The sequence below is a fragment of the Syngnathoides biaculeatus genome, chromosome 8 (assembly GCF_019802595.1).
Source record: "Syngnathoides biaculeatus isolate LvHL_M chromosome 8, ASM1980259v1, whole genome shotgun sequence".
Lineage (NCBI taxonomy): Eukaryota > Metazoa > Chordata > Actinopteri > Syngnathiformes > Syngnathidae > Syngnathoides > Syngnathoides biaculeatus.
The window spans coordinates 16,581,238-16,603,106 of NC_084647.1; the positions used below are offsets into that span (position 1 = coordinate 16,581,238).

The window sequence follows — 21,869 nt, forward strand, 5'->3', positions numbered from 1 at the left end:
TGCACTCTCCCGTTTGTTTTGGAGCAGATTCTCGAGGCGAGCCTGTTTGTGTTCTCCAAGAAAATTGTTGGGCAGAAGCCCAACAGCATCCTTTACGGCACTCACGCGCCGTTGCCGCCTCTCTACAGCATTTCCCTCCCTCAACTCTCCAGCCAACTGGCCAGGATGTACCCCGAACTCACGCTCCCTCTTTTTTCAGGTGCTGGAAAAAACCTATTTGCATGTTTGTGTGCTACAAATCGTTAACTGTTGTAACACTTACTGACTTGGAATAAACTGTGAAATAAATTCACAATGACATATACATTCAACATGTATTTTATCAAATAATTGTTCAAGCACGGATTATTATTTTAAAAAAAACAGTATCACGTTACTTTAATAACAGATTTTGAATTCTTATTTTTGTTACCTCATCTAACGTATGACCCTGCCATTCAGTCTGATTTGAAGTATCAAATGTGGCCCTTCAGCACCAAAGTTTGCCCCCCCACCCTCCTTGCACCACATGCTGCTTGCTCGGATGGGAGTGCGATGTTCTCCTGAGGATTTATTTATGTGCTTGCTTTAGAGGTTAGCCAGAGGTTCCCGGCCACCCACCCCAACGGGAGGCAGATCATGCTGACCTATCTCCTGCCCTGGCTCAGAAACATAGAGCTGGTTGATAGCGGCCTGCTGCTCCCGGCCTTCACGTTGTCTTCTTTCGACTACGACTCCTCTATACGGGGGCGTAGCTCCACCTCTGCCCAGCAGCATCTGAAAGGAACCGGCTGGGGCTCCCTGCAAGCCACGTCTATGGTGCTCAACAACCTCATGTACATGACTGCCAAGGTAAATTCATCTCGTGTGCGTGTGTCATAAAAAGCTAAGAAAACAGACTCCTCATTTATCGCGAGCGGATACATTCCTGTGATATGGTGAGATTATATAAAAACAGATAAATGTACGTAGGTGTAGTTACACCTAAACATAGGTGTAGGTGGGTCTAGCTAGGTAGGTAATAAAACTTGCAGCTAGGGACTATGGGAATAGAAAGGTTAGTTGGTAAAGAAATATAGAACTTGTTGGGTATGTTGTTAAATGACAGCAGATGTGGGGTTCCACAAGGTTCAACATTAGGGGTGGTGTTTTTCTGTATTTGCCCTAGAGTTCCTTAAAACAAAAGCCAATTAAACATTGCACTTTATATTTATATATATATAATTATATTTTATATTATCAAAATGATGAAGTCAGCGCTACACGTTATGTCTCTCCACTGAGGATACACTACACAAATCTAAATGTGGACTTGTCGGTGAACTGTAAAAACACAAAAAGAAATCACCTGAAACTGAAATACGGCTTGGGCGCAGTGATGAATTGGGATAAACTGCTGGGATGCCATACTACTATCCTGGATATTATGCCAAAACTTCATGAAAAAGTTTTTTTTTTATATGAACACCTTATCCAGCATTTGACAGAACTTTAAAAGAAACAGAGTAATAAAGTCCTTGGTTGAGTTATTTCAGACTACAATTATGCAAATGATTTTCATTGTTGTTTTTTCAATTCCCTCTGCCCAGTATGGAGATGACTTACCAGGATCCGAAATGGAAAACGCCTGGAATGCTTTGGTGTGCAATACAAAGTGGAGCCACAACCTGCGAACCGCGCTGCAGTTTCTCATCAGTCTGTGCGGCGTCAGCAGCGACACCGCCCTCCTGCCATTCGTAAGATAAATTCTAGACCCTCCTCACCAATGTCACCATTTTTCATTCAAGTACTGAAAAACTATTACATTTTATTAAAAACCTTTACAAGCGTGATGTATAAGAAAATGAAAGGTTTCCTTTTTTTTTCCTACCTTAGCACGTTGTTTTCGATAACAATCTTCCCTTGTGCGCTAAGATCAAGAAGGTGGTGATCTATCTGTGTCGAAACAACACGACGCAAACCATGGAGGAGTTGATATTGGAGTTGCAGCAGACGGACCCGGTCAACCCCGTGGTGCAGCACTGCGACAGCCCGCCGTTTTATCGCTTCACTGCGACAAGCAAGGCCGTCACCGCCGCCGCGTCAGGTACTTCTGGGTTGGCGACCGACAAAGCGCCCAAAAATGTGTTTACGTTGGGACTCTCCCCCCCCCAGGAACCACATCAAGCAACAATACTGTGGTGGCAGGCCAGGAGGGGTACCCAGATGCAGACGATAGCAAGGCAAAGGACAACGACGAGAGGTGAAAGTGGAAATGATCAAATTTGGTCAGATTTTGGATCGCTGCGTGTACAGTGGAAAAACCTGGAGGATGAGGATAACCTTTTGACGTTTTCTGCCAATCTGACTTTAATCTGAAGGCAAATGTTAAAAACAAATGCTAAAATTCGACCTGATTATTTTCTGATATTTTGGAAGATTTGGTCTTGGCTGTCGTTGATCTGAAGACGAGACATATCCTCACATTTTGGGAAATTTGTCCCAATTATTGACTCGCGAGTGAGTAACTGATGTCTCTCCATCCTTAGGCTCAGCCATGTGAGGCAAGCTCACCACCGTCTGGAATCGCGCTATAGCAACAGCTCGGGAGGATCGTACGACGAAGATAAGAGTAAGTGTATTTCGTTGCCTCTCGCCATCATCAATCATTTGGCCACGATCTGGCGAGAGCGCGCCTAGAGGGTAAGAAGATGGCGACGGGCGTGGTGTCATTGATAATGCATGAGCGCATTGTGTCCAGGGGCTCTCTGCAAATGCTTCTCTGAGAACTGGCGCTGACAGAAAAGCAATCTGTTCAGCCCGTGGCCTTTCTCATTGGCTCAAACGCAGTTTTGTTACACCCTTCTGCTTGGAGTTCATGCCAACAAGTTGTCCTTAAATGGCCCGTTTTTCGAGTGGCAACCCCAAAAGTTCTCTCTCTCTAATTTTGCACCCCTGCCAAGTTTAGTAGAGGTGCTGCTTTGTTAGTTACTGGTATTATGCCAAGAGTATGAACGGCACGATCCCGTCTGCCCGTTCATTGACTCCAGTTCGGAATTTAGTGGAAAGGGCGAGTGAACCGTGTTTGTTTTTATTTGTGGTGACATCAGTATGAGACACACTACAAGGTAATTTCTCCCAGCCAAAAACAATAAAAAATTGATGCACAAGCAAAGTTGTGAATGTGAGTGCAAATGGTCATTTTTTTTTTTTTTAAATATGAGCCCTGCAACTGGCTGTCGACCAGTTCAGTGTGTACAGCAACCCCAGTCTCAGCCGAAGTCAGCTGGGGTAGGCGCCAACCCCGTGCCCTTTGTGAGGATAAGCGCTACAGGAAATGGAAGGATGAATTTTATGAGCAATCATACAAAACAATAATACACATTGCTATGTGCATATGGAAATTATCCATCGATTTTCTGAACCGCTTTTCCTCACAAGGGCCGCGGGAGTGCCAAAGCGAAACATTTATGGTAATTTGAACGTGTCGACTTGGAGAATGCCTTTGAATTCTACCCTGTAGCGACTTATTGGTGAATATTTTTCACTGAAATTTCAACCATCTTATCGAAAGGGTTCCCAAATAGCAGATGAAGCAAAATAATGAGCAGATGTATACAGAAATAATCTTTTAGTCCAGGTGGCATGGTGGACGACTGTTTAGTACATGCGCTTCACAATTGTGAAGTTGCGCCTGTGTGGAGTTTGCATGTCCCGCCATGCTTGAGTGGGTTTTCAGCAAATGACAATTTGACTGTTCAGGTGAACCATTGCCCCCTTACGCTGACTGGCTGATGGTCGTCATGGAAAGCAACCACCCCCACCCTCTTCCCATGCCCCTCAACGGCGGCTGCTGGGCTCCCCTGGTGGACTTCCTGCCCGAGACCCTGACCCCGAGAGGTCCGCTGCACAGGTGTGTCCAGTATTGAGCATCCGGGTTGGCACGGGAAATTATTCACTTTCTCCTAATTGGTCAGAAATTTATAAACAGGACTTTATGTGTCATATTGATTACTTTATGGTACCAGTTTATTTCTTCATATTCTCTAATTGTTTTTGTTTGCTATATTGCTTTAGTACTTTATGGTGCTTAAAATTTATTTGACATACACGATGAGTAAATTGAGGGATGAGCTTGATTATAGGATTGTTTTCCAATGTAAAGTATGTCACTACAGTTGGGAAACATTGCTCTATTTCTACAGAGGTACATAAACGTGCCTTGGGGCCATCTTATTTTCTTTACTTGTAAGATGATCTTTGACTTCACAAAACACACGATTCAGTGCATACCGAGGTTGAGATTTACGTTCCTGCGGTGTCCCGGAAATTAAATCATGCACGTTAGCTGAATTAACCCGCTTCTCCCCCTAGGTGTAATATAGCAGTCATATTCATGACAGAGATGGTGGTGGACCACAGCGTGAGGGAGGACTGGGCCTTGCACCTCCCGCTGCTGCTGCACGCCTTATTCCTCGGTAAATTTATGCTATAATTTGTCGTCTTCTCAAAAGCCCGACTATGTGATTATTGTAACTTGTATGATACAGGCTGTATTTTTAAGTTGTGCCTAAGTTGTACTGTGGTTTTCTGTGCGTGTCAAATGGAGGTCAGCGAAAGGAGACCATCTATTTTCTATACCACTTATCTACATTGGAGTTTGCGGGTATGCTGGAGCATACCCAGGCTGACTTTAGTGGAGAGGCGTGGGGGGGGGGGAGGGGAAGCACCCTCGACTGGTTGCCAGCCAATCACAGGGAACATATAGACGAAAAAGTATCAACACTGACATTCCTTCATTTATGAGTGCCCCAACTCAGTCTTTTATGTCACAAGCAGTCGCTTGGTCATTATTTTACTTATCGTAATTTCCGGCCGACAGAGCGCACCTGATTATAAGCCTCACCCAGTACATTTGTAAAGGTGGTACATACATAAGCCACACCTGTGTAAAAGATGCAAGTCCCACATTGAAACTCACGTTGAAACACAAGATATTTACAAAGAAAGACGGTACACAGAAAGAGTTTTCAAAGTTTTAATACCCTAGCTTAGCTTAACACAGCCACAACACGTTAGGTAAAAAAAAAAACACAGTAGCAACACGGTAGGACAGCACTAACAGGCCGGGTTAAAAAACAGCATCCCTAAATCACTGAGACGTGGCAGTAACACAGCAGTAACAGGCTAACAGAGCTGGTTAAAAACAAACATACTGGTAAAAGTAACTTCCTCTGCACATGTATTCCACCGTTGTCACTCATACCTTTTCCGCTCGAGTGCCCCCTTGCGGCCGTTAGAAAAAAAAAAAAACGCACAAATTAGCCGCATCACTGCATAATCTGCAGGGTTGAAAGCGTGTGAAAAAAGTCGTGGTTTATAGGCCAGACATTACCGTAGTGTTACATAGCAAAATTTATGTTACAAGGTAATGTTCTGCAATATAACAGGGATTTCCGTCACATTCAGAAGTAGATACTTTCCACGAAAATAAATCTCTGATATAGCGGGGGAACACCGCAGCTGTTTGTTACATTGGAATAGAAAGAAAAAATCACAAGTGGTTGATTTCACAAATGAGGATCACCGTTTGTGTCATCCTCAGGCATGGACCACTATCGTCCGGAGGTATTCGAGCACAGCAAGCGTCTCCTCCTCCACTTGCTCATCGTGCTGTCCAGCCGCCACAACTTCCAGGCAATCGCTTCGGTTCTGCTGCAAACACGCCAGCTCAACGGACCCAAGACCCTCACTTGCCAGCCCGCCGTACAGCCCGAGTTAATGACTTCAGGTAAAAGAAGGACAAGAAGAAAATAAAAAGGAGACTTCAGCATTGGCAGCATGGTGGAGAAACTGGTTGGAGTGTTGGCCTCACAGTTTTGAGGACCGGCCCGGGCTGTGTGGATTTTGCATGTTCTCCCCGTGCCTGTGTGGGTTTTCTCCGGGCACTCTGGTTTCCTCCCACATCCCAAAAACATGCATTAATTGAAGAAATTAAATTGCCCTTTGGGTTAGGGTTTATGAGTGCGACTTTTGTCTGTCTCCATGTGCCCTGCGATTGGCTGGCAATCAGTTCAGGGTGTACCCCGCCTCCTGCCCTTTGACAGCTGGGATTGGCTCCAGCACTTCCACGGCCCACGTGAGGATATGCGGCTCAGAAAATGGATGGATGGACTTCAGCATTGAAAACTAACATCAAGAAAGGGAATGGCTTACATTCTTGTCAGGATGAGTGAAGTCTCTTATCACGGGGAGAACATATTTGGAGTTTTCTCCAAAAGCAATATGAAGCGCTCGGGATTTCAAAAGTCTTGATTAAAGCATTCCATGTGGCTATTTTTACTCGCTTGCCCCAAGTGGAGCCATCTGTTTGAGCTCCAGTGTGCTGCTTTGGCTTCGCCGTTCCCCACGCGGTCAAATGCTTTTTTTTTTTTTTCCCTAGAGGTGACAGAAGCACTCGCACACTGTTCTTATAGTATTGTAGCGAAGCAGGTCATCGAAAGTTAGGATAAAATTATCAAACAAGAATAAAATCAAACCCTGCGCTTATGAAAAATGCCGCTGGCCATACAAAACTCCACGATGGCAAATGTCAGCCCGTTTCCGTTAGAGCCTGAAATTCATTAATTTCGAGCCCCATCGGTGTATGCATGTAAAAATTGGTATTGTGCATGTTTTGGTAAAAAGTATGGCTCTTTATTTTGAGATACAGCATATACCAGTAGGTATTTTTACAGAATTGGAACAGGTTCATGGACCAGAACTAAAAAAAAAAATGTGTATATATACACACACACACACACACTCAGTATATATGAAATCTTGTGTATAAGTGTATTGAAGTTGAAAACACAGACAGTATAGCTATTGTGGACCTTTTGGTCCCAAAAGAACATCTGGCGCTATTATAGTTCTTGAAATACAGCATGTGCATAGCTGGTGGTTTTTGGCTGCCACAAGACACAACGTATTCTCCTAAAAATCATTCTTGCGGGCGACAACCTCAAACAATCCTTAAAAGTGAATGGGGAATATCTCAATCTTTGTAGTTCTCTCATGTTTCTTCATGTTACTGCTGTCGCTGTTTTTTCCAGATCAAGTCCCCAACACTCAATTAATATGTCATCTGTGGTTGACTTTAACTCTGTTTCTTTACATCTTTAAAAACTAAAAATATGATGTCATCATCCATGAAGGCTGAAAACAGTACCCAGACAAAGTAAGGAGTAGAAAGTACAAATGTAGAAAGCAAATGCAAAAGTTGTCAGAAAAAAAGTCAATTGAAATACACATTTTTAAAGAATCAGCTTTTTTTCTATTGTCAAGACAATCTAGATTCTTCAGAGTGTTTACATTGCTAAAAGTAGTTTGATACAATAACACATCATGCTAGTGAGTAATTACATCTTTACTTTACTTCTCATTCCTTCCCAGCACATTTAAAGCACGTATGTACTGCATGCGCACTTTGACAGATGCTATCAGCGCGCCATTTCCTCTGTTGTGCCCCAGGGGGTTTGGACTTTCTGAGGGAGTGTCAGACGTCTCCCGTGCCGGATTCCGGCCTGAGTTCCTCCTCCACGTCATCCAGTCTGAGTCTGGGCGGGAGCTCCGGCAACTTGCCCGAGATCTCCGACGAGCTGGCGGCCCCTGCCAACGCTGACGAGAAGACCGGGAAGCTCATTGAGTTTTTAACCACCAGGTACCACTGTTAACTTCACGTCAAGAAGCTGAGCTGAGAATGTTCTCAAAAATAAGAGACATGTAGATTTTGCACCATCTTGTGGTGGAAACCGCAGATTGATATTACATTCATTTATGTATTAATTACTGTAATTTCATGGATTAGCCACTTTCAACATGGCTGACACATATAAGGTTTTGTGTGGTTTTTTTTTTTTTGCATAGAGCATGTGTACCCCTGTGGTGTCATGAAGACATCTCCCCCAAGAATCAGGTTTCAAAAAGTACTGTCCAGCTGACAAACTTCCTGCGGCATGTGGTGTCCGTGTTTAAAGAATCCGGTAAGCCTTCCATTTTGAACCGCACACCCGACAAATGCTAATAGGACTTATTGCTTTTCCAATATTATTTCTGATGTATTGCAACCCACCCTATAGACGCCCACCTGGAGCAGCAGCTGAGTGACGTGGCGTTGCACACAGCCCTGTGCAGTTCCTCGCGTCACTACGCCGGACGCTCCTTCCAGGTCTTCCGAGCCCTGCGCCAGCCCGTTTACGCGCACTCTGTCTCCGATTTGCTCTCCAGGCTGGTGGAGGTCGTCGGGGAACACGGGGAGGAGGTCCAGGTGCGTGTGTTCCAGAAACATAAAACAAAAGACAAACCAAAACATATTATTTCTTCTAATAAAAGTCTGCTAACTTCATGCTAACATGCAGTGTAATGCCACCAAAGATAGGCTGATGGAAATTTCCAGTTATCAACCTAACTGCTGTTGTAACACGCAGAGCAGCACCACATCTTCTTCTTTTCCTTTCGGCTTGTCCCGTTAGGGGTCGCCACAGTGTGTCATCTTTTGCCATCTAGCTTATCTCCTGCATCTTCCTTTCTAACCCCAACTGCCCTCATGTCTTCCCTCACCACATCCATAAACCTTCTCTTTGGTCTTCCTCTCGCTCTTTTGCCTGGCAGCTCCATCCTCAGCACCCTTCTACCAACACACTCACTCTCTCGCCTCTGGACATGTCCAAACCATCGAAATCTTCACTCTCTAACCTTGTCTCCAAAACATCCAACTTTGGCTGTCCCTCTAATGAGCTCATTTCTAATCCTATCCAACCACAAAAAATTAACATTTTATATTTAAAGACAAAAATGGAGAAGATGAACCCCAATATATCAGGGCTAGGCTTTACCCTTTTTCAGAAAAGACAGACACACACACACACAAAACATCAATACAGTAAGTGAAATTGTGATGTGTGAACTGAAGGTACTGCATATTGGGAAAAAAAATTAAGAAATATATGCCTTCAACATCTCACTTTTCCTCTTGCAGGGTTATGTGATGGAAGTCTTACTCACGCTGGAATCTGTGGTGGACAACTTGGCCGAGTGCCTCAAGAACAACGACCTCATGGTCATCTTGACCAGGTTCGTTCCCTCCTGACGTCTCCTCGGAAGGGTCTCCACCCGCTCATGCAAAGTTAGAGAGACACGGCTATTTTGGGTTATTAACGCGACATGATGTTTTACTCTAGAGCGTCATCTCCGGATTTCCTCAGCACGTTGAAGCTGATGTCCAACAGGAAGAGCACAGGCCAGATCAACCGACGCCGAGAAGAGCACAGCCGGCACCAGAGGAGCTCCTCCGTGCCCAAGAAGTTTGGCGAGACCGACAGGTGCTCGGATCCGCCCCGCAGCGCCACCCTCGACCGCATCCAAGCGTGCGAGCAGCAGCTCCCGTCAGGGAAAAACTGCAGTCCGTCCTCCTCCAAGGACAACGTTTCAGACTCGTCCAACGTCAACCACCCCAGTCACCTACTGGCCACCGTTTTCTGGGTGGCCGTGTCGCTGATGGAGTCTGACTTTGAGTTCGAGTACCAGATGGCGCTGAGGCTGCTTGACAAGTTGCTGGCTTACGTGTCGCTGGACAAGCAGGAGAACCGCGACAGGCTGGAGAAACTGCAGGGCCAGCTGAAGTGGAACAGCTTCACGGGGCTCCAGCAGCTGCTACTCAAGGGATTCACGTCTGGAGCCACCACCGACCTCACGCTGAAGCTCTTCTGGCACCTCACGCCAGTTTCGCGAGTGTCTGTGGTGGACACCTCCCTGGCCATCGGTACGTGGGATCCAGGGATCCACCTATTATATTACAGATTTTATGACCAATTCTTTTTTTTAAATGGGTTTACGGATTCAGTGCATTGCTGTTTGTTTTAGCATGTCCATATTGTGCATGATGGGCGGCACAGTGGAGCAGCTGTAGAGCATTGGCGTCACATTTCTGAGGACTGGGTTTCAAATCCCGTGCCTCGTGTGGATTTTCTTCGGGCAATCCGGTTTCCTCCCACATCCCAAAATCATGCACTAATTATCAAACATCAAATTCCCCGTCGGTGGGAATGTGAGTGCGAATGGTTGTTTGTTTCTATGTGCCCCTGCGATTGGCTGGTAACCAGTCCAGGGTGTACCCTGTCTTCTGTCTGATGATAGCTGGGATTGACTCCAGCACTCCCGCAACCTTTGTGAGGATAAGAGGCTCTGAAAATGGATGGATGGATGGATATTGTGCATAATTCTTCATATCACATAATTTTGGTAGTATGGTGCAATTTATGCGTGTGGTAAAACAAAAATTTCCATACAAAAAAGGTCCATCCATCCATGTTCTATGCCGCTTATCCTCACGAGGGTCGCGGGAAGTGCTTAAGCCTATCTCAGCTGTCAACAAGCAGGAGGCGGGGCACACCCTGAACTGTTTGCCAGCCAAATAGCCGCACTCACAATCACACCTTGCCCCTAGGTGAATAAAACGTTGACCATGTACAAAATAATCTTCCATTGTTTTATTTTTGCTTTTCTGTGCTTTTGGCAGCTGAAAATGGAAAACTACATCAAAACTTCAGTCTGGTGTTGACAAAATCGGCTTGTCTGTGGACTTCCCCCTCCCCAATCAAACCCCCCACTTATTTGTGTGTGTGTCCCCCACCCACACAGCCACAAAATTACATCCATCCATCCATTTTCTTAGCCGCTTATCCTCACAAGGGCCACGGGGAGTGCTGGAACCTATCCCAGCTGTCATGGGGCAGGAGGCGGGGTAGACCCTGAATTGGTTGCTAGCCAATCGTAGGGCACCTTGAGACAAACAGCCGCACTCACAATCACACCTAGGGGCAATTTAGAGTGTCCAATTAATGCTGCATGTTTTTGGGATGTGGGAGGAAACCGGAGTCCCCGGAGAAAACCCACGCAGGCACGGGGCGAACATGCAAACGCCACACAGGTGGGGCCGGGATTGAACCCGGGACCTCAGAACTGTGAGGCCAACGCTTTACCAGCTGAACCAACGTGCCGCCTTACATCAAACATCACAATTGTAAAAAAACAAACACTGACACATACCACAAGAAATAACGTGCATTGTATGCTGTACTACTGTGCATTACTCTATGTTTAAAAGGTATTTCAGAGTGCAGAAAGTGTGTATAGGAGCGTGGTAGAGGTTAGTGCGGAAGATAGTGTATGATGAGATATAAGATAAAATAAGAGTCTGTACTAACTTCTTATAATGCTCTCTCTCATGGAAAGGACAACCACATTTGTGGATGTGTTTAGAAATTGTTTTCATCTGCTCTCTCCATTTCGTGGATTTTCAGTTTTTACGGGAGGGTCTGGATCGTGTCCCCCGCAGGCTTCACTGCATTCCGAAATGTCCACTATGATGATTTTTTTTTTCCCCCTTCTCCATTAGGTTTCCCCTTGAACGTCCTTTGCCTGCTCCCACACCTTGTGCAGAATTTCGATGGCCCTACACACTTCTGCCAGGATGTCGCCGAGAGAATAGCTCAGGTTTTGCTGCTCTGTTCCACTCATAAAATTGAATCACTCTGTCCATGTGTTAATTTTCCTTCATTTTTTCCAGTGTCGTTAAAACTGTACATAGTTCTACAGCATCTTGAACACTAATCAAGCTAGTATAAAAATATCTTTTTTTACTTGTAACCTATATTCCATTTTTCCAAACCATTTGTCATTACTTTACATACCTTTGTGAGAGACTTTCATAGGCAATACATTTTAGCTGAATCATTAATGTTTTGTTTTCCTAATATTTAAGGACTGTGTTCATGTCTGGTCCCCAGTAACACACGTGTGGTTGTATGTCTTTAGGTGTGCCTGGACGAGAAGAACGACAAGCTCTCCAACCTGGCTCACGTCATGACTCTTTACAAGACGCGCTCCTACACCCGCAACTGCTTCTCGTGGGTCAACGTGGTGTGCCGGTACCTCCACGAGGCCTTTTCGGACATCACGCTCAGGCTGGTCACGTACATGGTGGAGGTCTGGGAATCATCTTGTTGATTAAGTTGACTGAAGTTGCTTCTTTGCCTTTAAAACTGTCGCACTGGGGTGTTACAGCTGTTGGAGAAAGGTCTGCCCAGTATGCAGCAGACCATTTTACAAATCATCTACAGTCTCCTTAGTCACATGGACCTGAGCGGGATTCAAGCCAAACCTTTCAACATGGAGGTGCTCAAGACCATTGAGAAATTTGCTCAGGTGAGCCATTTAGTTTTGGAATTTTCGAAAACACAGACCAGAAAAGACCATTCCCAGGGGCCAGAGGCTGAGGTGCACTGTGTTTGTCTACAGGGCTCGTAAACAAAGCAATTACACAAAATACTGTAAATTGTAAACATGGCATTGGATAAGATTAGAATTTAAGACTCAAAAGGAAGTAAAGCACCATTCACACATACTTCTTTTATGCTGCTATTCTTAGACAAGATTGATTATTTACTCACTCAAGTGTGGTGTCAATACTTTTTTTGTCTTTTTTTTTTTTTTACATAACAACTTTGATTGGAGCCAAGATTTGGAAAGTCCTAAAATGCTTGCAAGACATGGGTGGGGTTGGGGGGAAATGAGTGAAAAGGCCGCCTAGCGTCAAGGCAGTAAATTTGTAGACACACCCGAATGATAAACAGTCCCTGCCGAGCCGAGCGCTGCGGTCTGGATTGACCTTCCCTCCAGGCCCTGAACCAGAACACCTCTGTCTCTAAAAATAGACCCCTTTAAATGGCACAACAAAAACGTGCCGGTGATGATAATGATGATGATGATGATGATGATGATGATGACAACGATGTGTACCTGTGCCGACTCTAGACGGTCCACTGGAGGGAGGCGCTGAACATCCTCAAGCTGGTGGTCAGCCGCTCGGCCAGTTTGGTGCAGCCCTCCGGCGACCTCTCCTACGAGGACATCAGCCGAGTGTGGGAGCGCTCGTCCAAGGCCTTGCCTGGGAAAACGCTGGATTTCCACTTCGACATATCCGAGGTGAAAGACCCTCTTCTTCTCCAAATAGTCCATGTGATAATTCTTTCTATGTGCATGTGGAAAACCTGTTTCTCGCCCTCCCACACCCATTATTCCAGGGTGTGGTGGGTGTTGCTAGTGTGAAATCTGACTGAAATTCTTTGAAGAGCGGGAAAGATTTTGCCCCCGCCTTTTCCTTAACATTCCCCTTGACCAAACCCCTTGAGATTAGCTTGAAAGATGAAGGTAAACATAGTAAATTAAGCAGCAGCATGCATGAAAAAAATGTTTGCGTGTGTGTGTGTGTGTGTGTGTGTGTGTGTGTGTGGGAACCAAACACTGAGCTATTTGTGTAGCGCATGAATGGCAGGAAGTGATGTCACATCATTGCCGCCCGTTTTCTGTGGCAACAGTGTATGTGTGCGTTTGTTTGTGTGTGTGATAACGCTGAGACGCCTGGACAGACGGCTAAAAACTGCGACATTCTTTTATTTACTTATTTTACCCCACCCCAGCCCCACCACACTCCGTACTCACATTGATTCGTTTGTGTCAGACGCCCGTGATTGGTCGGCGCTACGATGACCTACGCGCCTCGCTGGGCCGAGACGTCAGGAGTAGAAGCACGGTGGTGACGCGCAGCACCTCGTCCTCCAGCTCCGTGGGCTCTGCGTCCAACAACGTCTTGGTCCCGGTCAGCTGGAAGAGGCCTCAGTCTTCCCAGGTGACGACGCTCCAGACATTTTAATGTACTTCAGGTCGCTGCGTGAACAAAGGTAAATGGAGGCACATAAACAGGGATAAAATTAGGTTAGGTCAAGGGCTCGTTGAAAGGTGGGACATATTATAGGTGAAGATAAGTAGGTAGGAATGTTGGGAGGTAAGAAAGATAAAGGTCAAGTGTCATGAAATGGATAATTTTTAGTATGTTTAGTATGTGTCTGGGAGCCTGTTTTCAGTTAGAAGTGATCCGCATATCATCTAAATATGGCTCGAAACAATAGGGTAACATTGCCCCGCACACTTGACTCGATTGTGAGATGTTCTCTTCTGTGAAAAGAGCTTCCGTGTCTGAAAGGGTGTGTCCCATAGTTGGGGCCACAACGTATTTTCAATGCCAAATGTCCGGGGTGACGTCATGGACAGTAGGTACAGCCAATATGGCGACCGCTTGGATGTCGAATGACACTTCCAGAACTTTGTGCGTGGATGACGTGCTCTCCGCTCATATTTATTTTTTTCGGATGGACATTGAAGTGAATAATGTTATATGTATATTTCATTACAATTTCTATTTTTAGATTGTTTATAGGGATGACACTTGGTCTTTAAGGATGTAGGCTTCAAGGTGACAATGCCGGAATGAGGATTTCTATTCAATTTTTTAATGCCGTAAAGTTTTCCAGGTTCAAGTTTGGTTAACTCAGCCAAGGATGTTTTTTCATACTTCTGTAAAACTACACGTGTATTTTTATGAACTAATTTCCATCAATGATCATAAAAGAGTTTTAGGGATGGATTGAGGAAAAGTCCCAATATTTTAATGTGGATTTTTATTCAGCATTTTTTTCATGAAAACACTTCCAGACTGCAGAAATGATCGCCTCCTGGAGGTGCAATGGAGGTCCACGCCCTATCGTACACAACTCTAAATTCATATTTGATGTAGAATAACCATAAAAAAAGAATCAAATCTTTATTTTAGCACAATGGGATCTCTGTATGAAGCCACAGCCTCAAAAGCCAGTATTTTTAATCCAGAGTTGATCCAGATTTTTCTTATTTGAACGAAATTATCATAATAACTGAATCTGAATCTGTGATGTCAAGATGAATTTAATCCTGATCGTATAGTGATTGCACATTATGGTCTAAATGTAAAGGTCAACTCTTATATCAACATCTGATCCTTATTTAAAAAAAATTGCTTTATGTATGAATGGCCAGATGCTTCAATGTCGAAATGCATTTAACGCATTATCCACATCTCATGCAGATTGTGCTACTGATAGCAATGTAATTACAAAAATATATATCATCAGTAAAAATTTGTTTTATGATGGAGATAAACGCCTTGTTGCTTTCTCTTGTTTTAAACATTGTTTTTGTTTGTCCTCCTGCAGAAGAGAACCAGAGAGAAACTTGTGCACGTTTTATCTCTGTGCGGACAAGAAGTGGGTCTCACGAAAAACCCTTCGGTAAAGCTGTGACATAACACTCCCAATTATCTAATCAGTGTTAAAGATCGACAGCGGTAGCTTTTTTTTTCTTTCTTTCTTTTTTTTTTTTTTCTGGGTCACAGGTGATCTTCTCGAGCTGCGGCGAGCTGGACCTCATGGAGCACCAGCCTAGCCTGGTGTCCTCTGAAGAAGGAACACGAGAAGCCGACACGCTGGACGACACCGCCTCCGAGCAGCAGTTCCGAGTCTTCCGGGACTTTGACTTCTTGGATGTGGAGCTTGAAGACGGAGAGGTGAGTTTTCTCTTAATTGGATTTCCTTCCCACGTTTAGATACAAGCTGCAAGTTGGCTGTCTTCTTTGTCGATGCTGAACAGCATTTCAGCTCATTTAGAGTAACAAATAAAACTCCATATCATCCACATTTTCACAATAAATTTCACACATTAGTACATATGTTGAAATTCAAACTTTTCGACTTCAAGTCTGACATTCAGTTTCAGTTCAGATGCTTCGCGTTAACGCTCACTTTCTACAGAAATGACATTCTTTAATCCTTCACGTAATTGAAGTGTAGTGTTTTTTTACGTTGTATTCTTCTTTTGTTTTTGTGTGCTATCCAGGAGTTGCAGGTACGTTTCTCTGCTGTCCTTGCCGTGTGTGCATGCAACCACTTGTGCAGTGTGTACAGTTCGAGATATGACTAATTCCCGTTCGCAGAATAATGCATGTTCTTGTCATTTTTATTTGACGTATGATCAACTTTTTTTAACTGCAACATTTAAACTGTGCTAGTTAAATCACAGGTTTCGTAATTGTAAAAAAGGAATGAGATTTTTGGCAGATTTCTGCTATTTGGGGGCGGGCGGGGTGATGTACAGGAAAATTAAGGCATTAAATTTATTTATATAGCCTATTTCATACTCAAAAGTATTTTAGTGCACTTTATGTCAATAGAAGGTAAATTTTTAAAAATGTTTAAAATAGGCTATAAAGCATTTGCTTTTTTTCCAAGGTGAAAAATTTAAATATTTGAGATATAGTAGTATTAAATGTTAAATTTCATACTGGATGTTTTCCCTCCGTCCATATCCTACTTTTTAGAGCATAATACATTAAAAAGTATATACTACAAACAGTATAAAACTTTATTCTCCTATTTACACCACTTGAATATGGTTCAAATTATCAGAAAACTATTTACTTGTGGAATCTGTCAATTAAAAAAACTTTTTTGTTTGTACTGCAGTCCCTGTCTTTACAAATGTAAATGTTTCCAAAGTCAAGTGTCAGTGCTCAATGTTACACTGCACCACAGTACTTCAATATTTTGAATTCATTTTACATATCAAAGTCCAACCAGAGCATGAGTTTGTAACCTTTAAACTCAGTGCATCAATCATCTTGGATCCCCAGTAAATCACGTTGTCCCCATCAAAGGAACAAACAAGTCAACACTTTCAAGCCATATTGCAGATAAAAAAGGCAGTTGTAGCCAAATTAAAAAAAAAAAAAAGCTCCACCAGTTTGAGTTTGCTGTTTCACGGACAATTTTGCGATATAGGGAGACGGGAGCAGATGAACCGCAATAATGTGGCGGTACATAAACCGTAGCAGGGGGGCACTGCCACTTTCGGTTACCTTGCTTGTAGCGCTGTATGGCGTCTCAGCACACTGAGCTTTGGTTAATTTTGTGGCCCGTGAAGTGTACTGTATGCTGTATTATGACAGCGTTTGGTGTCCATCACAGGGGGAGACGGTGGACAACTTCAACTGGGGCGTGCGTCGACACTCTGTGGACAGCCTGGACCGGAGCGAGCTGCACACGCTGGAGGAGAACAATCTGTCCAGCAGCATGCCCAGCCTGAGCCCTGTGGCTTGCAAAAACGATTCTGACGAGTCCTCGGAGGAGGATTCCATCTCGGCCGGCCAGATACTCTCCCGTTCGCAGCTTGTAGGTTTGCCGTTTCTCTTTGGCGGTACCTTGAGTTTGTTCCTCACTCCCAGTTGAAGTCTGCTTTACAACCGAACCATATGAATTCCTCTGATTTTTATGCTAACAGAAAAAAATGAAATGCCATAGACATGCGAACAAATTAACACATCTCTTACAGTCATGTATTATAAACCATTAAATAACTGCTACTTGTACTAGCCACGGATATAGGCATAGCATATAAAAGCGCTCACATCTACAGTAAATATTCTCTTTGTTCTGTGCTCTTAATTACGCTGCAACTCTTCCAGTAGGGTTCAGTACTGGCCGGCACGTTTTGGTACAACATGGTACTGCAACGAAGGCACTTAACTGTAAATTTGTGAACTGTATCTCCTCCATACGTCCAGCCAACCTGCTTATGCGCATTTGAGGAATGTAACGCGCGTGTCCATTCTCACAGCATCTGCAACTTGTCTCTTTTGGCAGGCCGTCAGCCTCTCCCTGACCTCTGAGGTCAATAACACGGACCCTCCCTCTCTTTGTAACGCCACATCGGTGGACTCCACACATCCGAGCAGCAAAAATCCCACTTTCGAGGTCCAACTGCCGGAGGACTCGAAGGAGCGGGTGAATAAGGGCTTCAGGGTGTCTGAGATTCTGGCGGCTAACAACTCCTACCGCTCGTCTATTCTCGAGTTTTTTACCAACTTTGCCAAATAGCCAATTCTCTCTCTGTATTTTAATTTTGTTTTTTTCTACACTTTGACTTCTATTCAAACGCTCTTCTTTCTGACTTTCCCTTTCTTACAAAGAGCATGTGATTTTTTTTTTTTTCATGTGTGTGTTTTTTTTGTTTGTTTTGTTTGCCGCATGCTAGAAGGGAATGAACTTGCAAACCCGGCTCAATCATACCGATTCATTTAACATTAGCCGAGATTATTCTGGGATGCTAGAAGGTTCTTTCTGTGTGTGTTCGTCCGCTCTAAAAGGCAATGTGTATACCTACTGCTTCTATGTGCGGGCGGGGATAAGCAGCGACTAAAAAGTCTCCTTTTGGCATGCGAGACCTACACAAGGGTTACACATTGCCTGCCCACTCAATGAAAAAGTGTGTGCCGCACTGCCATGCGCGCTGCCACTTTAGTCTCAAAATCAATTGAATTTGCACGACAAATTCAAGCAGAAACAAAGGCATAAACCTCAAGGAGCGTCCCTGCCAAGGTTAGTGTAACTATTTACCGCCACTAAATAATGATGCAAGAGCTGCGTTTGTTTTTGTTGTGTACAGTGAACCCTCGCTATTGGCCTCGATGTGAATAGAATGTAAAATTTGAGTGTAAAGTGAAAATGTTTACAATTACCTACTGGTGTGTCACGGTGTGATGAGAGATAGTCGGGAAATGATCCGATTTGGTTTAAAAATTATTTCCTGCAAATATATCTTTGTTCATCTATCTATGCCCACGGCGTGTAGTAACAGGTATTCCACCAGTTAGCAGCGGGCACAATTAACCGGCTGTGACTCTACAGTGATGCCTCCGTTCTCGACTGCAATCCGTTCCAGAAAACGGTTCGAATACTGAATTGTTCAAAGAACGAATCTGTGTTTCCCGTTACAATGAATGGAAAAAGAAACAATCCGTTCCAAGCCTGAAAAATTGGGCTTTTTAAAGCATTTTTTTAGCTTTTCCTGATAATATACTGCACAGTAGAAATACATGTATAGTTTAAATACTTTATATAATAAAATATTTGAAGAAATATATTTATTTTTGATTAAAATCTATGCTTTAGTAGTAGAGTACGCAAGGCTGGGAGTGCATTGCCGTAGTGACTCAGCCCCCAGCCTTGTAAATTTTTTTTATTAACAAAAGTACAGAATAATTTTAAGCAAGCAACTTGCCTTCTTTGGAGCCATGATTGGGGGTTATAACGGTAGTCCTCGATAAGAAGAAAAACAACAGTCACGACCGGGACGGAGTCTGCGTTATACAGAATAACAAAAGTGCGTTGATTGCGCCGCGCATGATATGTCATTTCCGGGTTAACAAAACGCTTCGTGGGTGGGTCAACTGCTTGCCGCGCGCATTATGTTATTTCCGTTTTTTTTCGGGGGCTGTGGGAATTCACAACAAAGCTCGTCGTGGGTCAGCTGGTCTTTCTGCACGCAAATGTTATTTCGGGGTTTTTGTTCGGGGCGATCGAGTACCGATTTTCCTCCGAAAACAGAAGCAAAAAAAATCTCGAAATTTTCGTTCGAAAACCAATTTGTTGGAAAACGGGGACGTTCGAAAACTGAGGCTTTACTGTCCTTGTCCCATCCAAAAAACTGAAATAAAGCTAAGCTAAGTCAATTTATGAGTATATTGAGACAAGATCATCATGATTTTACTGACTTAAATACAGGTATTTATATGTCATACAGAGCAGTGATTGTGAGTGCGACTGTTGTCCGTATCTATGTGCCCTGCGATTGGCTGGCAACCAGTTGCAGGTGTACGGTGCCTGTCGTGACATTTTAGTGTGGTGGTGTGCTGTGAGATGTAAAATACCTTCAATAAATCCCCCCATTTTAGGGCATTACAGACATTGCGAAGAGGTGAGTTTTTCAACAAATAATTGTACGTTTAGTTCTTCAGAATAATTAGCAACATGAATGAGTGTGGGTTCACTGTATTCGCCTTTTATTGCATGCTGCACTGATGTGTGTATACATCGTAGAAAAAAAATGGTCTTCTGCTTTCTAAGTTTTTACATGCAGATGAAGACACAAATGAGGAGGACGTTCCATTCCCAATCAGTGAGCTCCCTCCAGAGTTTCACTGCGGTGACGCGTTGGATGTGGCGCATGCTATTGACAAAGAACTGGACTTCCACGGCTGCTTGCCGAGGTAGGCCCACCTGGCTCCTCCTCACGCCACCTGCTGGTTAACACTGGTGGGACGTGATGAAGTACAAATACTGGATTACTGTAGTGAAGCAGATTTTTCAGGCGTCTGCACAGTATTTGAGAATTATTTTTCTTACCTTTGTCTTTTTTACATTGAGTTGAATATCAGGATTCAGGATATGCCATCGATTTTTGTGTGATTTTTGTCTTAAATTGCAAAGACAAATTTGAGTTACAACAACTAGATATGTGGCACAGAATTTCACAAGAAGTAGCAAATAGTAAACATCCTTCAAAAAAAGGCCTTGTGCTTGCTTTAAACTGTTTTTGCCAAATGTCAAACTTAACTTAAAACATGGAGAATTTGATGTGTATTCAATCAAACCGCATTAACTTTGTATTACGAAGGTCTGGATGCGTAAATGGGGATAATTTGCAATTATCCATTTACAGATGGGCTAATAAAACTAGCAATTATGATGCAGGTTTTATAAACCTTTAATCACCTTGAGAGCATACAAGATTCAATCATAAAGACAGTATCAGTACTTTCGTCTCCCGTGCTGGCTCTAAACATGGCAACTAAAATTTTGACCCTCAGTCTCGCGGAGGAGGAGCTCGACGACGGCACACTGGAGTCGGGGTCGTCGCCTCCACCTTCGCCCTTCTTCTCTGCCATCCTGGCGGCGTTCCAGCCGGCGGCGTGCGACGACGCCGAGGAGGCCTGGCGCGCACACCTCAACCAGCTGGTGTGCGACTCGGACGGCTCGTGCGCCGTCTACACCTTCCACGTGTTCTCCTGCCTCTTCCAGGTACGACCAATGGAGCGCGGGCCTCATCGAGGACAAAAAGTGAAGGGATCACTCCTCTGCTTGGTTGACTCTTGGAACAGAAGCTTTGTGTCTGCTCGATTAACAAAGAGACAATTGGTCATCTTCCAACCTTCATGAAACAGATGTTGTCTTCTTCACTGACTGAAGCTGACAGGGCAGCATTGTAGAGGAACAAACATACCGGCAACCATCTTAAGTGGGGTACACACAAAGCAGCAATCAATCCAAACGTCAACACAATTGCGTCCCCCCCCACACTATTGTTTTTTTTTAATAGCTCCATACGAACCTACCTGTCATTTGGAACCCACAAAGCTCTTGTCCTTTGCACCTGTGCAATCCACTTGTCACGACAAACCGGGTCTTTTTTAAAAGCATGAAGAGTAAATTCATCCTCCCAAGTGTTCGAGCAATATCCAGCAATACAACGAGCCGACATTTTGGCTAACACGAAGGAACAACGAGCTACCTTCCAGCGGGTAAAACTCGTAGAAACAGACGAGCCAGCCAGAGTGCGCTGCTGCTGTTAACATCACTTCCTGCTTCTTCTCAAAAACAAATCCCTCAAGAGGATTTTCATGGTGGGAGTTACAAAAAAACATATACGTCAAAATCATGTTTTGTGGCGAAAAAAAAAACGGATGGGTCCATTCCAGCTGCCTTTTTTTCATTAAAAATGATGCATTTCATGACAGTGGACCATTTCAGATGCAATCTGTTTTTACCTTGCAGAGTATCCAGAGCAAATTTAGCTCGCTGACCTGTGACGCCATCAGTTACCTCAACGACAGCCTGAGAGGTTTAGGGGCAAAGTTCCTGAGGTCATCTCAAATGTTGACCACCTGCGCCGAGTGCCCCGTGTTGTTTATTGACGCTGACACGGTAAGTTACCCGAGCCGGCGGTGTAAACAGTCCATTGCAATCAAGGGAGTTGGAGCACAACAACTTTTGTTCCCAGATCATGTCGTACGGACTCCTGGAGAAGATGAAATTCAGTGTGCTGGAACTTCAAGAGTACCTCGATACTTACAACAGCAAAAAGGAGGCCGCTCTCACGGTAACGAC

General features: G+C 44.1%; 1 protein-coding gene across 2 annotated transcripts in view; it reads left to right on the plus strand.

Moving 5' to 3' along the window:
* Window positions 1–21,869, plus strand: part of LOC133504532 (protein furry homolog) — a 61,392-nt gene that overhangs the window by 33,994 nt on the left and 5,529 nt on the right. For both annotated transcript variants that reach the window (XM_061826861.1, XM_061826862.1), the window contains exons 31-57: window positions 28–199; window positions 572–831; window positions 1,569–1,715; window positions 1,894–2,065; window positions 2,134–2,221; window positions 2,508–2,590; window positions 3,721–3,871; window positions 4,333–4,436; window positions 5,564–5,749; window positions 7,471–7,660; window positions 7,867–7,982; window positions 8,079–8,266; window positions 8,978–9,072; window positions 9,180–9,760; window positions 11,396–11,493; window positions 11,815–11,985; window positions 12,064–12,204; window positions 12,814–12,984; window positions 13,520–13,687; window positions 15,087–15,161; window positions 15,266–15,436; window positions 16,893–17,096; window positions 17,568–17,708; window positions 19,830–19,972; window positions 20,573–20,783; window positions 21,537–21,686; window positions 21,763–21,861. In XM_061826861.1, coding sequence (XP_061682845.1) covers window positions 28–199; window positions 572–831; window positions 1,569–1,715; window positions 1,894–2,065; window positions 2,134–2,221; window positions 2,508–2,590; window positions 3,721–3,871; window positions 4,333–4,436; window positions 5,564–5,749; window positions 7,471–7,660; window positions 7,867–7,982; window positions 8,079–8,266; window positions 8,978–9,072; window positions 9,180–9,760; window positions 11,396–11,493; window positions 11,815–11,985; window positions 12,064–12,204; window positions 12,814–12,984; window positions 13,520–13,687; window positions 15,087–15,161; window positions 15,266–15,436; window positions 16,893–17,096; window positions 17,568–17,708; window positions 19,830–19,972; window positions 20,573–20,783; window positions 21,537–21,686; window positions 21,763–21,861 — 4,476 coding nt within the window. The remainder of the gene's footprint in view (window positions 1–27; window positions 200–571; window positions 832–1,568; window positions 1,716–1,893; window positions 2,066–2,133; window positions 2,222–2,507; window positions 2,591–3,720; window positions 3,872–4,332; window positions 4,437–5,563; window positions 5,750–7,470; window positions 7,661–7,866; window positions 7,983–8,078; window positions 8,267–8,977; window positions 9,073–9,179; window positions 9,761–11,395; window positions 11,494–11,814; window positions 11,986–12,063; window positions 12,205–12,813; window positions 12,985–13,519; window positions 13,688–15,086; window positions 15,162–15,265; window positions 15,437–16,892; window positions 17,097–17,567; window positions 17,709–19,829; window positions 19,973–20,572; window positions 20,784–21,536; window positions 21,687–21,762; window positions 21,862–21,869) is intronic.